The sequence below is a fragment of the Haliotis asinina genome, chromosome 16 (assembly GCF_037392515.1).
Source record: "Haliotis asinina isolate JCU_RB_2024 chromosome 16, JCU_Hal_asi_v2, whole genome shotgun sequence".
NCBI classification, from domain to species: domain Eukaryota; kingdom Metazoa; phylum Mollusca; class Gastropoda; order Lepetellida; family Haliotidae; genus Haliotis; species Haliotis asinina.
Window position 1 is genome coordinate 35,978,157 of NC_090295.1, and position 17,867 is coordinate 35,996,023.

At 41.1% G+C, this 17,867-nt stretch overlaps 2 protein-coding genes across 2 annotated transcripts in view; one reads left to right on the top strand and one right to left on the bottom strand.

Annotated features, from left to right (window-relative positions):
• Window positions 1-17,867, bottom strand: part of LOC137267557 (COP9 signalosome complex subunit 7b-like) — a 519,024-nt gene that overhangs the window by 77,359 nt on the left and 423,798 nt on the right. The gene's annotated exons all lie outside the window — the stretch shown is intronic.
• Window positions 4,455-13,858, top strand: LOC137267751 (uncharacterized). The gene is made up of 2 exons (XM_067802199.1): window positions 4,455-4,579; window positions 13,630-13,858. The coding sequence occupies exons 1-2, from the start codon at window positions 4,455-4,457 to the stop codon at window positions 13,856-13,858; spliced, it is 354 nt and encodes a 117-aa protein (XP_067658300.1).

The window sequence follows — 17,867 nt, forward strand, 5'->3', positions numbered from 1 at the left end:
GCATTGCAGGGACTGGGGGACATTAGCTTATGGTGTCACTTGAGAAAAAATGTGGGATTGAACCAGGAGCGTCTTAGTAATATATCGGATATGAAGGCTTGGTCTGTGTTGATGTAGAAAACTAATCAGTCATGGGTAATAAAGCACTTTCAATGTTTAGAATAGAACCTTTCATTTGCGTCCTTTGTTGAGTTGGTGAGGCATTTTAACCATTTTAAGGGGGACTGGCTGGTTTTACAACATATGTAAACGTATGTCCTGATGATTTCAATTAACTATTTCGTATGTTTATATCTCATAGCGAAAATATCAATTATTACTTTAATTTGAGAGTTGGGGGAGAGGTTTTGACGTGGCGTGGGGCGTTGTAATGAAGCATGGTATTCAGGGCTACTGCGTTCGTAGCAAATATGTGTGCTTAACTGAGTGATTGAGTGTAGTTTTATGCCGCTTTTAGCAATAGTCCAGCAACATCACAGCATGGGACACCAGAAATGGGTTTCACACATTGTACCTATGTGGGGAGTCGAACCCGGATCTTCAGCTTGACGAGCGGACGCTTTAACCACTAGGCTAAACCACGGCCCGCAAACATAACTAGAGGAACAGAATTAGTTAAGCGGTCATTTCACATTTATAACGTATAGTTTTTGGTAGCGTTGTGCTGTGTTGTGTTGTGCTCTCTCTCTGTGTGTGTGTGGTGTTATGTTGTGTTTTTTGTGCTGTTTTATAGCGTTGTGTGGTGTCTTTGTTTGTTATTGTATATATTTAGACCTCGTTTTCAGTTATGAATAAAAATAATGTCACATACGCCTATTCGTGGATGAGTTAGTGATTTAATATTTAAAGTCACATCGACACAAGCCTGTTAATGCTGGGTGTATGAAAACATCTATGTGTTTATTGTATGTGTACTTTTTGTGTTGTGTACATACATGTGACACTTAAGAAAACTTTGTATTCTATATGACGATAACTTGGCATCCTGGTATATCAGCACTCGTCTCCTTGGATACATACCACTCCCGGATGTAGTTAATACGTGTAAATAATGCGACCTTCAGATTTCAAACACCAAATCGTTTCTTAACTGAGTTCATTTTTCACACTGATCCCATTACAATGGTTGTGTACTTACCCGTGCTGTTTGTATATTGTTAAACGCCGCTTGACTGACGTCATAAAGAGAAAAACAGGTCCCGCCCTACGACGTGGCCTTGGAAGAGTTGTTATAACGATGTCTTATTATATTCAAAGTTCTAAGCTATATGTCAAATATCAATAAAGAACGCCATTAAACCGCCACCCGTTTTGTTTGTTTGTTTGTTTGTTTACATCCCAAGTGTATATATAGTACACAACCCTGTACATTTTAAACAACTCGCGTGTAAACTGGTAGATGTCCGTATGGTGACCACATGAATACGTACAAACACCTAGTTGTGGGTACAGCAACGTGCAGTAAACTTGGACATACTGCCATGACTATGTGTCTCAGTTCACCAAGCTGTGGGTACCTCGTAAGGGTGGGAAAGCCACATTGACTTGATGCCCGCAAGAGCTGCGTCGTCCCAAGGGTGTTGCTAATACGATGTGCCTTTGAAATGACAACCAATGACTGAGCGAAACAAAGCACGTTTGAGCAGCTGAGCTAGATGCTGGCGACATACCAATATATATCGCCCGAGATACCTACATACCAATATATATATATATATATATATATATATATATATATATATATATATATATATTGGTATGTAGGTATCTCGGGTTAGTTTTGTTGATAACCCCTCGAGCAGCGATATACAAACTAAATGACGTCTTTGTAGAAATAAATATATATGTTGGTATGTAGGTATCTCGGGTTAGTTTTGTTGATAACCCCTCGAGCAGCGATATACAAACTAAATGACGTCTTTGTAGAAATAATCGTGTTTGAACAGCACATTCCAGTGATTGATGTTATGAGCATACGCCACTAGAATACGATGACAAAAAGCCTTGTGATTAAAGTGAGTTTACGTAACTTTTAGCAATATTCCAGCAATATCATATAGGGGGGCACCAGAAATGGTCTTCACACATTGTACCCATGTGGTGGAAGTGAACCGGGGTATTTTGTGTGACGAGCGAACGCTTTAACCATTAGGCTACCCCCACCGTCCCGCCACGGTACAATGTGTGAAGCCCATTTCTGGCTTCCCCCATATGATATTGCTGGAATATCGCTACCAGCGGCGCTGAACCATGTCTACTCACTCACTGACTTCAAGGGTCTTACACTCGTAGAGGAAAAGTTCGTCGCGGACAACTTCTAATCACTGGATGCCACGAATATCGGGCTTCCGCCTAGACCAAAATACAACAAACCCATTGTTTATTTTAAGAAACGGCAAGCTTAAACAAATAGAATTTTACAGATCATATGCAGATTGATAATTCTTGTCTAGACGTAGAATTAAGGAATAACATAACTTTGTCAAATAATCCATCACTAGCTACAGCCCTTGCTACCAGCCATGGCTATAGTGTGGCATTCATGCAGGCAATTTAAGATGTCCTTCCTGTTTGGCTTGAGGTGTGCAGATCCGTTGTACGGGATGACCTCCCGTCACATCGTGGGATGAAACTGAGTCTAGGTCGTTTTGAGAGGTGGAAGCAAAGTTCAGTCTGGCAACTGACAAGGACAAGTTGATAAAACATTTTCAAATATATTGCTGAATTAATCACCGCCTCAATATATTATTTGGTCAAATTTTAATAAAATGTATCATAATAATAATTGTTTGTATTTTACTTTATGGCAACGATCTGTAAATGATCGCGTCTAGACCAGACAATCCAGTGATCAACAGCATGAGCATCGACCTACACATATATGCAAATTTCCATTACTAATACGGTATCATCAGCGTTGAAATAGCTTATCAATATAACTTAACATATCTACTGCTACTAATTACTCATCCTCTGTCTGTTCAACTACTAATTACTCGTCCTCTGTCTGTTCAACTACTAATTACTCGTCCTCTGTCTGTTCAACTACTAATTACTCGTCCTCTGTTCAATATATATAATAAAACAAAAGCAGGAAGCTATATCAACAAATGATTGGCATGTATTATCCAACAGCTCATAGAAAAGTGCCGTTGAGAGTCTTACTGTCCTATCGTGTCGCGCGCCCAAAGTAGGGCGCTAAGCCCTTCACCCGTTCCCGTAGACATACGATATATCAGACATATGACAAAACCACTGATTAAATAAAGCTTCCTGGTTCGCTCAAGGTTGTTTACGGAATATATTTGCATGTATATTATGCTAAATGGTAAATATACTTAGGTAACATGAGGTTGAGTATCTCGGTTGGGAATAACAGCGTTAGTGCTTACAACAGTAACTTGCACCTTGGACGGCGGGTTTAAGTGCATTAAACATAAACGTGACGATATGTCACTTCACTCACCGAGGTCAAAGTGTATGTTGAGAGTTATTTTTATGTGAACAACGACCGCCGTTTTCAGGTTCGTGACGACCCGTAGATACTGGTGTTGCACGTTAGTGTCGCGTCTGTGTTTAGTTTTTACTGTGGAAATCTGATAGGGGAGAATTTGAAGGTGACATGAGGGTGTCTGTTCTGTAGAAGACAGGTCACCTGTCCTTATATCAGTGAGTGAGTTAACTTTTACGCAGCTTTCAGCAATATTTCAGCAATATTTCAGCAATATCACGGCGGGGGACACCAGAAGTGGTACTCATACATTGTTAACATGTGAGGAATCGAACTCGGGCCTTCACCGTGACGGACGAACGTTTAAACCACTGGGCAACGTCACCGCCCCACTTACACAATTTCTCCATTACGATTCAAATGATTTTCGATTCAAACGACGACTGTAGACCCACAGCGAGCACAAACCGAATTTATTTAGACATTTCCAACGCCATTGTTAGGAGTGCGCACGTGTATGCAAATTAGCTGTCAACCTATTCGGTTTTATTAAAAATATTAGTCTTTATCTTCCGAACCACAGCAGGTGGGAAGGTTTACTCCCCAATAGACAGCGACAGGAGTCTCATCTTCCGAAGGGAGTCTTGTTTGAGCACGTGACTGTGACATCGGGTCATATGTTAGTGTGAGTTTGGGGTCATCGAAGCGTGTCATTGAAGGTTACCTTACTCGCGGACGTTAGAGGGTAATGACCGTGAGTGCACAAAACCCGGGGAACTTGATATGCCGTTTCAACTCGCTTCACGAGAAATTACGCTCCAAGCTTGATTGTACATGCGCAGAGTGTCACTTGTTTAAGGTTTGATATATTTTTTAAACCCCCACCAGACTTTAAGGCACATATAGGTCCCTGTATTAATTATCCCCGTTTGGCTCAAATTGGTTTTGTTTGTATTATCTGTTGTATGGTTTTTATGTCATCAACATCCATATCTTCATCACCATGATTAACGCAATTGTCATCGTCATTGTCATCACCATCACCATCATCATCACTTACATCATCGCAGATGACATCATCGTCTTCATCATCGTTCTCGTCTTCATTGTCATCGTCGTCATTGTCATGTGATGCTGTCTTTATCATCATTATCAATCAATAAGTTGCATGTTTTCGGTTATCTTTGTCTCTTTGTTATAATTTGTCGTTTCAATATTTGTGTAATCAGGTGATTAAATATTTGTCTCTTAATTACATATAAGCACTCAGTAATATACTCCATAATTGTCACTATGTTTTTAATAAACAACGTAACGAAGCAATGACAGTGCATGACTGAACCGTTCCTAAACGCAATACAAATACATTTCCCATAAAAAAGTATGTTTTTACATTACTAACGCTGATATCACACGAGTCCAGGGATGACCACCCCTCTGCCTGCTGTCTTTGGGCAGGTGACACGGTGGCGTTTCCATGTGTACAGCTGTGGCATCTTACCCTCAACCCCACCATCTGCTCAGTGCTGGTTGCCACATGGCTTTACACCCAGATCATCTGTCGACCTACCTATTAACGGGACAAAGGAATCGAGGTCATGGTGGTTTTAACGGGGCGACATTAACACATTTATCGCCAGGTTTATACTCGATACCGTCTTTGAAGTCAAGTACAACATACCCGGGGGGGCCTAAATTATTTACGTACTTATTAACACCGTGAACAGCCAGGATGACTGAATATACGTTGTTTATGCTTTTATTGGTCCGAATAAGACCTAGTCGAGACGTAAGTGCAATACGGATACGATTTTGTTATCTTACGTGCGTGACCGTAATGGCTGCGGGAATGGATATAAATCAAACATTGGGTTTTCTCTTGTAACTGATATGCATGGTTAAACGGCTTTTGCTTGTTTCTTTTTCTTTTTCTTCTTCCTTTTTTCTTTGTTTTCTTTCTTCTGTTTTTTTTAAAGAAAGTATTTAAAAAATATGTTATACACATTCGTGATGAGATCAAGGGATTGTTTATCAGACTCACGAATGAATGTCTTGTGACACGGGTCTACGTGCAGTGTTCTAAACTGCACACCTATTTGCCCTTGACTGTTGGGCGTTTCAAATAGCTACCCGTCTCGAAGGACAGTTCTGATTTTGTTGACTTTACCCGTTGTCACGTGATGACGTCACCAGGCTTCTTCAGTCTTCGGCCTTACCAGCTGTTGGTGAGGAGTGGCGACTACCGCGGAGACAGAAACGTGACCGTGAAGCAGGTGTGGCCACGGCGGTCGAAGTACGTGACACAACAAGCAGGATGTATACTGTGCACTTAAAGGGTACCCGGATTAAAGTTAATGCTGCTTTATAGAACGTACCCTTATATAAGATATTAATGTTGCGTGATCAAGAATAATCAATATAGATTCCATAAAATGCAGTTATTAAAGCTGTAAGTCATGTTGCAGCTTCAATATTAACTGGCTACGGTATGGCTGTCCGCTTCTCAGCGCATATATGTAACGCATCGCCTCCGCATATTAAAAGTAAAAATGTAAATAAAAACGATAAAACACATTTTTTTAAATATACGAAATCTCCTTTATACCATCATGACTTTATCGTGAGCAAATTCTTACGAATAAGTTTCAGGTGGTGATACTAACAGTCCGGAAAAAGGTGATGATTTCCTGCATCGCTGGTTGAACCCGTCAGAAACACATGCAGAGGCAAGTCACTCATCCGCTTGAAAATGCACGCGGGTGTATTATTTTATGCGTCAAAGCAGTGAATTGCACCGGGCATGATTTTACATGGGGAATTTTTTAAATTTTTCATCAAATATTCCTCACAAAACCTTTTGTGGTATTTGTGTGTAAAAGGTATTTGTGTGGCCAGCGTGGCAGGGTGCGCTTACGATTACGCGCGCAGCTGGTTATAGGGGTTACCAGTTATCCATTCACATAAGGGATGTAAGATGTGTTGTGGAATTGTTTGATGTTATTTTATTTATTTTTATGTCATAGCAATCCTAAAAAGGAATTATGTCAAAATAGCTCTTACTCACGACATCGTTCAGTGGACTTCTTACACAAACATGGTGCTACCCCTTCTCCGACTTTCCAGCCACACCACACCCCTTTCCCCAAAACACATAAGTCTACCCTTGTTTCTACCCAGATACCAACGTCCATACATTTCTTTCTATACCCAATTCATCGAGTTAAACTCTCACAATATACAAGAGCAAATTGATCGAAAGAACGCCAAAATGCTCTTTTAATATGCACATTGTTAAACCATCGAGGCGAAGCGATACATTACCGATAGGTCAAGGTCGTTGTTGAGACCCCGTCTTCATAATTAAATACAGTCTCTAATTGACCTTGGATGCGACTGGAAGTCGATGTGAACCACAAGGGTTGGCCTTGAGCAATGTAGCCGGGCCTGGCTGTCGATACAGCTATATGATGCTAATCATTACTTGGAGTCTTGATAGGCCACGCTCTGACGCCACATGTTTGACATTTTAAGCCTCTGAAAGAATCTGAAAAGCCATTTAACAAAAACACTCAAATGCGTGATCGTTTGATCTCTGAATCACCTCGCGTTGATCAGATATCGATATCTTACGTTTGGGGTCCCTTGTCACAGAAATATGTGAAGATAAGTGACTTTAACGTCAAAGAAACCACTTGAGACACAATCGGAACAAACGCAATCAATTAATGTATGTAATTTCGTACCAAAAGTCTTTGGACACCGGGTGTTTCAGTGGTGTCTAGAGGTCTTCGACGATTTTAGTTGAGTTGCGAAGTAAACACTTCCCGCTTACGTTCCAAACAGTGCTATTATGTAAGCCTGTATCGATATGCCGCCATTGTTCGTGCGCAATAACTGTAACATATTTTTTTACGAATACATTTGCATACTTGCTATTCACGTGAGGTGTAGAGAATGACTATCTGCCTATCAGCATTGGCATACCACATGAAGATCAGTACCACCCATATACCTTCAGCTGATACCAATCTATGACCTTAACATGGAGGGGTCGACGCTTTCGTGCGGCAAGGTCGACGTGAAATATATCCACTGGTGTTTTTGAGAAGCAGCACCATATGGCGCTTCTGTGTCACATGGAATTCCGGGGTATATGTGCATTTGATTCATCAAAATCGTGCTGATGTTGTTTGTACAGTCCCCATACTCTTGTGTCCATGAACGTCGCTCAACTTTATATGATAAAATAGATCTTGCGTGACATGCATTTTACAATACAGGTTTGGCAGATGTATTGCAAAACAGTTGATATGTACTAATTGTTTGATACGTATTCTAGAAGATTGTGAATCCAAAATGAAGCATATAACTTTATGTATGGTCTGTCTCTGTCCTTGATTCGCAAATGTGCCCCTATAACCTTGGAAAATCTAGACTTGTTTCCTTTAGCGCTTTAGCACTGCAGGGTCGGCTAGGCATTAAGGCAAATAATGTGGTTCAGGGACTGTGAGACAGACTCTTTTGCCCATACTGCCTACCTCTCATGCAATGCTAAAGTCCTAAATGAAGCAAGTCAGTTCATCGGTAAGTTTAAAGCCATTGTATCACGCATATATTATACACTTGTTTGCGAACAGTATTCCGAACCTTCAGATGTGATTTGCTAAAGCAGAAGATTCAAAGGGCGATAGTTTTACCGTAACCTTGAATACGAAACCTAACACCTTGACGCTAAGTTTGACCTTATCTCCGTATAGTAATTTCAGACAAGGACAAGGCTGCGTCTGATACACTGGAAAGGAGGATCATGTTTCTGCACGTTGGTATTATTTAAGTCCACGTTTTTGGACTCATGATATTGGAACATTTGAGAGACATTTAGTGAGTGCCGCTTAGGCCATTGCATTGTCTACTTGGAAACGTGAGGACACCCATGACCTTGACAAATACTATACGTTTCAAGTACGAGAGAATATACAAATGAGCTATAATTTACATGTTATTGTTAATATATTGATGTATTGCTCGAAGCAATATTTCAATCCCATTCTTTAATAGGGAGCTGTGTTGAACAGGTTGTGACATTACCACCGGTGATCACGTCATGCGTTACAGGAGGTCGTGTACTGGCACATACAGAGAACTATGACAAACACGTTTATAACGCGCTGACGGAAGTAACGAATAGTTTGAGGGTACCGACCAGTTGCTGCACATTTAAGTCGAAATATATGTAACGAACTAGATTATCATAAACCGAAATTGGTAGTCGTTTTGGGTACGCCATAACAGTTTATGTCGTTATATCTAATTGGATTTATTTCTGGATCCATGACATGTTCTACGAGATGACGTTATTGCTACGGTGGTGTTATCCGTGATTCGTGACACGCCGTGCATTTATCTCGTTATCTCGTCAACGTGGGACGGATGTAGTATATTACGTCAAGACATGACAGCAAGAGTAGAGAAGTGGGAAGGGAGACGAGGAAGTGGTCTGGGGTTTGGACACCATGTATTTACTTCTGACCACGCTGTCGTTCAGTGAAAGCAAAGACCATGTATACAAATAGACGGTCTCTATTTGTATATGCCTCTGGTGAAAGTAAAATGCCCAATTAAATTTTGCTTCAACCTGAGTATTTGTGTGAGAAAACCCGATGACAATTACTGCAGAGTTTCGTCAGGTTTTGATTTAATTCTCCCAAGACACCCCGACTTTGTCCAGAATATCATACCGGGATTTAATATAGATACGCGTGTTGTCATAAAGCATGATATGATTCTAGCTGCGACTTATACCATTGAGTCAGCTACATCATTTCCTGTCAGACAGTTAACAGTCACTTTGATCGTGTTGACCTTGGGCCACTACGTGAAGGTCATCCAAGATGAATGCTGAATCAAATAGCTATGTAAGCTGCTACATGTTCTGACTGATAATTCCAAGATTAGTTGAACAGCACATTTTGAAAATCTATGTGTAGTAAATGTGTTTATTGACAATCTGTTTCTCATATTAAAGTGAGTTAGTGAATTTAGTATTACGCCGCACTCAGCAATATTCCAGCTATATGGCGGCGGTCAATCCAGTGGTCAGCAGCATGAGCATCAGCCACGTCAGCGAGCCTGACCACCTGATCCCGTTAGTCGCCTCTTACGACAAGCATACGGCAAGCATGGGCTGCTGAAGGCCTATTCTACCCCGGACCTTGACGGGTCTACTCATATTAAAACACACAATAGCAAAAGCATCTGTGTGGTGTAAAAAGAATCGTGTTCAGTAACATTAAATAACTTGCTTTCATAAGAATAAAGGTGTCTCTGTCGACCTGACACTGTAATAGGACACGACTGGGCTGTGTCTTAAAATATCAGCTTAAGTAATCGCGTCTATTTGTGTGTCATTAAATCCATAAAACCATTACTGTTTTATAGACATCTTGACAATCCATTTCATCATGCCGTCTATTCATAAACCATCAATGCTAAGTTAAATTGTCGCTTAAACTAGCTTCATCAGTGGAAACATCGACCCCCACTCCTACAACCTGCTATAAATATTCGTGATTAAATCCAATTTCTACCGCAGGATTGGGTTTTCTGTCAAAGCTACGTCTATCGTTTGAAGCCCATGATTCTGCCACGATAAGACCCGAGGCTAGAAATGACATTTATAACTTGAAGGACATAGTATTGATCCGTAGACAGAGAGCAGCGTATTTTTAACATAGATTAGAAGCAGTATCGATCCCGCTCACCCAAAGGTGACAGAGAAATACGCAAGCGTTTTCTGCGACCTTCGCTCCAATGACGTCGGCTTCACATTTGTCCTCAAAGGGATTGAGAGTCTTAACACTAGTTGTTCGGGAAGTTTAAATATGGCCGGCCTATTTTGGGCGTCACAAATCACAGGAACAACGACATGTCGCTCGTCTGAAGATTTTAGACGAGAAATTGGAGGGGAATTCTTATACTCTTTGAGGTCGTTATTTTAAGATTCCGGAAGTTATTCTACAGACATCAGAGTTACGGTATGATAAGCTTCCTTTAAACTGATACTACATACATCTTTGAATTGCAGCACAGACAGTTTCCTTCAAACGAACTAACCTAAAACAAAGGCAGTTGAAAACAGAAGTCCGAGAAACTCAAAGGAAGCTAAAGAAAAACTTTTCTTGCCATTATTCAACGAAGTTAAGAAAATAGAACACGATGATAACCCTACGTATCACATTAATTCCCTGAAGACACCTTGTTATGAGACACCTTGTTATGAGACACCTTGTTATGAGACAAATACACAAAAAGACACATCTTATGTCTATATCAATGACACTGTCGTGACGTCGGAATTAACGGCTTCAGTGACTGAAAGAAGTGTTAATTCGACTCTCAGAGGAGGTGAATTGTATATAAGTGTTTTTAGGAACATTCAAGCAATAAGTACAGCGACAATAGAAAATTATGTTTGTTTTCTTCTTATTTAAAAAAACCCCGTATATATTCATTTCCACGGCATATTATAGTGTGAAGTGTTCTCTGTACATTTTCCAAAATATAAACATTAAGGATTATCAGTACAGATGGATATTAATACAAAGACGAAGCTATCCATGACATAATTTACTCACATCAGTATAACTTAATAAATATCAGAGGATATCCTTCCCAACTATGTGACATGAAATGCTTGAAAGATTATTTGGGTGGATCAGAATGCAGCACAATCATAAATTACAAGTTAAAAAATACTAGCTTCTTTTAAATACATTGTGGATTGATGAAGGTACGCATAAAACTTGTGTACTTTTCAACTTTGTATTAATTTTGGGGGTAAAACCCGGATCTTGGGCATGGCGTGTGGACGCATAAACAAAAGGACTTCCTCAAATCTTCCGGATTTCGGAATTTTCGGATTTTCGCGAATACTGAAGGAAGTGACGTTTAATACATCTCTCTTATTCCACCTGTAGATACAATTTAAATCGGTATTCAAGTTCAAAGTTAGGTGTACGTCTGTGTATTCCGTGGAAAGTTAGAGTCGTGGGTAGTCTTGTGGGTAATGCGTTCATCTGGCTCACCCAAGGACCGGGTAGGATTACCCAAACGGCATGCCTCCGAGGTGTTGTGGTTAGAGCGTCCTCGCAGAGATTCCCGGTCGCGTCATATCAAAAGACGTTAAAATATGGTACTTGTTCGTCCCTGCCTGGCTCTAGGCATTAATAGGTGCAACAAGGACTGGTCGGCTCGGAGTCAGTACAATGTGTCTGAGTGGGATATTCATGCTAAACTGTGGTATGGTATCTTAGCGCGCTAGCACTATTAAAAAAACAGCTAAAGTCTGGATTTGTATAAGCAGGACAAGACACACAAGCATGTTCGTCGTCATATGAGAGAAATGTTCCTAAAATTTTTATACCCTAATTTCATCTCACCTCAAATCACCCTACCCAGATGGGTATGTGATGCCAGTGTCTGGTGTCCCCGTCATGAAGATGCTTGAATGTTGCTTTTATAAAAACAATTTTGCTTTTGTAAAACAATGCTCACTCACCTACTTATAAGTTGGAAGTGACAAAACACACCACCACACCGACCCAAATGAATGAGTTAAATACTGAACATACGTATTATGTTCCATAAACCTTAATATTATAATTAAACATGTTCTAAAATCATGCTCTATTAAAATAATTACCTGATTTATTTTTATTGTTAAAATTCGTAACCACAATACAAACAAATATATCACAAAAGCGTAAAGCTGACAATTTCATAACAAACTGACAGTTAATCTCAAACCAGCTCCACACAGCACTGTCCAATTAACCGTTATAAAATTTAAAATTATTTCTCCCGAATGGCGAGTAACAGCAAAAATCTGTTCCCACGAGCCACTCTGTGCCGCTTTGTCCCGCCCAGGTGGACGGAGCATGCTCGCCGTGCATTTCTCGGCTAATTTTAGATTTCAACAACACGTCTCCCGAGGTCCCGTTGGTTTCTTGCAGTCAGTCACCTTGCCTAAATGTGACTCATAAGATTTTTTTTGGGTGCAACCTCTTGCGATCTACGTGCTCTCGCCCGATATCTGGTCACCGTGGTCCTCCTGATGAACGTCATTGTTTTGGCAACGGTCGCCATAGCAACGCAGATGGCGCGTGTGCGTTAGTGACGTAAAACAGGAAATTCCTTTTGGCACACCTAGATAATACTGAAGGTAGACCTTTTCAGCATAACTCGCTCTCTCATTGGCTCAGCTAGCATGGCCTTATTTGTGTACATTTTCCGTTTGGATTATATATAGAATTTCGTTCAAGGGCGTCCACAGAGGTCTCGCGTCTAATTTGCATGCACACATATTGTTGCGACATATATGTATCACGTCGTATTAAACATCTACCTCGACGGGGCATTGGGTACATACTTCATCCGGGTCAACGTTGGGAACGCAGAAACTACAACATATTGTTTGGACTTTGATATAGGTTTGACCGAAACTTAAAACAGATTTGGTTTCAGTTCATTAATATGTTTATTTATATATAACTTTCAGGAATTTATGTAACTTTATGGTCATATTGTCTGGGTGTTAAGGGGTTTGTGACTTGCACGTGAATGTAGGCATTTTATTAATATTGTGGATAATAATACTTTTCGTATGCTGTTAAATATTTGTCGATAACATGAAGAGTCGACTTCTCGGATGACATTTCTTAACCGACAGTGGACTTAATCGGATTTAAAAGGATATCAATTCAGGTGTAGGTTTTAAGACCGTTATCAAACTAGTATTAAATCGGGGTTTGTAAATAAAAACAATGACAGTAAACATGTAAACTTAGGTCTGATGTCAACAATATATCGATTACATGAAATCGATGGAGTAGCCTCGTGGTTAAAGTGTTTGCTAGTCACGCCGAATACCATCGTAAAACCATCGAACTCACCCTCCCCTGATTAATACTAATGGTTGATATCATGAACCTATACCCACTGACCTAAACTGACTGATCGGTCATTTAATCTTTTCGTGCGGCAAGCTCCTGTAGTGGGGACCAGTCTTCACTCTGTATCTACCCAGGGGAGGGGATGGGTGTATAAAGATTTAAAGCTCACTCAATGTCAGTGAAATTCAGTTATTTCAGCTTCTGCACCGCCTGACCATGCATCACCAGTTACCACTTCATCACCTACCACTTCAGCACCTACCACTTCATCATCTATTACTTCATCACCAGTTACCACTTCATCACCTACCGTTTCATCACCTGCCTCTTCATCATCTATCACGTAATCATCTACTGCTTCATCGGCTACCACTTCATTGCCTACCGCTTCATCACCTACCACTTCATCATCTGTTCCTTCATCACCAGTTACCACTTCATCACCTACCCCTCATAATCTCCCGTTTCATCACCTAGCACTTCATCACCTACCGCTTCCTCACCTACCACTTCATCTTCTACCGCTTCATCACCTACCACTTCATCACATATAATTTCATCACCTATCGCTTCATAACCTATCACTTCGAATTCATCACCTACCGCTTCATCAGTTACCGTGTCTGCTAGCTGATGTGGCCAAATGAAACACGCATTTCTCGTTACGAAGGTCCTGATTCGAATCCCTACACGGGTAAAATGGATGAAGAATAGTTCTGGTGTTCCTGTCGTGGTGGCATATAACAATAGTCTCTCTTTACCAATTACTCTCATCGAAAATTACATCGGGCACTTAAACCTTTAATAATAGATGTTATGGTGTTCGGATGAACGAGGTGTCAATCAACCTTGAGTCAAAGGGCTGGGACCGTGTCGTTAAACAAACACAATCACCTACGACACCTTTCATACTGCTGATGATAAAGTATGTAGTAAAACAACAACAGCATCAGCAACAGCAGCAATAATCACGATGCAAGTCATCGTGGCTATCACACAAGAGTGAGTGAGTGAGTGAGTGAGTGAGTGAGTGAGTGAGTGAGTATGGCTTTACGCCACTTTTAGCAACATTCTGCCAAAGCTGAGTTGTACCCATGTTAATAATCGAACGGAGTTTTCGGCGTGACGAACGAACGCTGTAACCACCTGGATAACCCCACGCTGATGACACACATAAAGTCGAGAATGACAAGAATAACAACAACGGCGAGAACAGCAACAACAACGACAACAACTACGAAAACAACAACGGTGACGACGATAAGAACAACAATATCGACGAAAACTACAATCACTTGCATGCCTCGCCCTAAATATACTTTCAATAAACAAGAGTGAGTAGTTTTACGTAGAACTCAGCAACATTACAGTTATATGGCGGCGGTCTGTAAATAATCGAGTGTAGACCAGACAATCCAGTGATCAACAGCATAAGCATCGATCTGCGCATTTGGAAACCGATGACATGTGTCAAGCAGGTCAGCAAGCCTAACCACCCGATCCTGTTAGTAGCCTCCTACAACAAGCATAGTCACCTTTCATGGAAAGCATGGGTTGCTGAAGACCTCTTCTACCCCGGGACTTTCACGGGTCTTTAGCTTATAAAGCTTGTAGCAGCATGATTGTATTGTGTTAGACCTTATCAGGGTCGGTGGGATAGCACAGTAGTCAAAGCGTTCGCTCTTCACGCCGAAGACGCTTAGTCTCTGAATTGATTGTAACTAATATGTCAGTTTAAATTCAGATGGAGCCCAAGGAAGACTAGAGTTGAAACTGGTGAAATCTAGACTCTATATAGGGCTTCAGCATTGCAGTGCGTGCAAGGCTGTAGGGGAAATAATGTGATACAGGGACTATGAGACAGACAAGGGAAATCTGGACTTGCGTTATTTAGGGCTCTAGCATTGCAGTGCGTGTTAGGCTGTAGGGGAAATAATGTGGTACAGGGACTGTGAAACAGACAAGGGAAATCAAGACTTGCTTTCTTTAGGGCTTTAACATTGCAGTGCTAGGCTGTAGGGGAAATAATGTAGTACAAGAGCAGATATTGAAAACAATTAATAAACTTGTGTCAGTGTTGGAATATTACTCCTTGGAGAGACACCCTTTTTACTGTGTGAGAAGAGACGGGTACGGGCGGAACTCTTTCCTCCTTAACGTGGATTAATCCTTTGTCTGCAGATGATACTATATTAGTCCTTTCCTGAACACAGCATGAAACTGGTTTTGTGTAACTAACACGTTTTGAAAACGTGCGGCCACTATTAGCCATTCCGGTTTCATGAAATTACCCCGAGTAGGTTCCGTGAAGAACAGGAGGGAGGAAAATGTCACGATTTCCACGTTAATAGGAAGATGAACAGGTTATCGACGACAAAACACTAATTACATAAGGAACATTCAAGCAGTGATTGTCACTTGGAAATCGGATCAAATTTGGTGCTTTCACTCTTTTGCAGTACATTCAGTTCTATGTTTCCCCATATTTTATCTGTTTTTAATTTATTTCTGATTTAATCCCCCTTTCCACCCCTTGATAATAGCGGCGTAAAACTGAACTCAATCACTAATTATGACTAATATCTGTTCCGACGGACTCACATTACCAACCTTGCTTTCAATCACTATGCATCACTGTCATCACCCATCATCTGCAACATTTGTCATCACCTGCCATCCTCTACGTCTCATCCCTCTACCATCTTCTACCCTACTAGCCCCACCTTCTAAAATTGTGCACCTAGCTTGTACCCCTACTGCCTCGGATTTAGTAATCAGAGTTTGAATGGGGTATCTCTGTTCAACTGCGATACGCTATCTTAGTGTTCTGGAATTGTATCACTCACTTTGACATTAGTCTAGACCAGACGAACAGACACACACACAAGCACGCGCACACACATATAAGCGCACGCACACGCACACGCACACGCACACGCACACGCACACGCACAGAAACATGCGTCGCTACATTAGTGAGATGACGCGGCGTTAAGCACTGTATCGGGGCAGATAGCCCAGCGGTTACACCTTTCGTTCGTCATGCCGAACCCCCGGGTTTGGATCCCTACAATTTGTGATGTCCATTTCACATGTGCCCCTCCGTGATATTGGAGGAATATTGCTCTAAAACAGGCGGAAACTAATATAAAAGAAATTTGAAAAGGGAGCCAGTGGGCTGTCTTCATTTTCAAATCCGCTATTTAAGACTAGCAGCATATAATAGACATGCATGGAGATATATTTCTTTCAGGGCCTGTATGGGCTCGGTGGGGTAGCCTAGTGGTTAAAGCGTTCGCTCGTTACGCCGAAGGTCCGGTTCTATTCTCCACATCGGCATAGCCGAAGACCCGGGTTCGATTCCCCACATGAGTGCAATGTGTGAGGCCCATTTTCTGGTGTTCCCCGCAGTGATATCGCTGGAATATTACTAAAAGCGGCGTAAAACCAAACACACTCACTCACTCACTCACATCGGCATAATGTGTGAAGTCCATTTCTGACGTCCCCCGCCTTGATGTTGCTGGAACATTGCTGAAAGTGCCGAAACCACATTCACTCACTCACTCACTCACTCTCTCACTCAGGGTATGTATGACAGATCACGCTACGACAACCTATTTCGCAGTATTAGAGTTAAGATCATCTTAGCTCTATGCTTTAAGCAACCGGGCTTAGGTAAATCTCTCTGACTAACATGCCCTCAATGACACTGTTCATCCTCTGTCACCTTCAGCAACCCCAAGATCCATGAAGCTGTACCAAGTTTTTTTCCCGACTAAACGTGGCCATTGATGCTAATCCCCGTGCATGCAGTATGTTTTGTTTTGAACGTGGTTCAAACACGGAACGCCAATCGGTTAAATATTGATTGACCCTGGGCAATGCGGAAGTCAAACAGCCTCTTCAGATTTGCAGAAAGCGCTTTTAACTTGTCTCCTGTGAACGCATTTTCTCTTTTGAAGGAAACGATGGACGGTTTATTTCAACAAAGCCGCATGATCCAATCTGAGATTTAAATATCCTACCAAATATTTCTCATTTTGAAGAAGAATTTGTAAGTCATTGAAGTATTATTCGTAAAGACGAAAACGATGTTTAGGTGCTGGCTTGGATTTTATGGGGAAAAAATGTATTATCGCAGAAACTGCATGCAAAAGTATACTGATACTATACTATTTTGGAGAGAAAATATACTCCACAATAAGTATCTCACAAAACTTACATGGTGACAGGGCGTGTATGTTTTAAACTTTTCTTTTAGGCTCTTTAAAAACGTCCCGCTACACAAGTGTACATCCATGTTTGATGTTCGCTATAAAGAAACCCCAGAAATTGTATTCCTGATAGCGTTGTGTTGGCCTTTAATCTGCCGGGGTGGTATTTACCCAAATTCGCTCGCCGAGCTGAAGACCCTGGGTACCGCTGACGATATTGCAGGAATATTGCTAAAAGCGGCGTAGAAC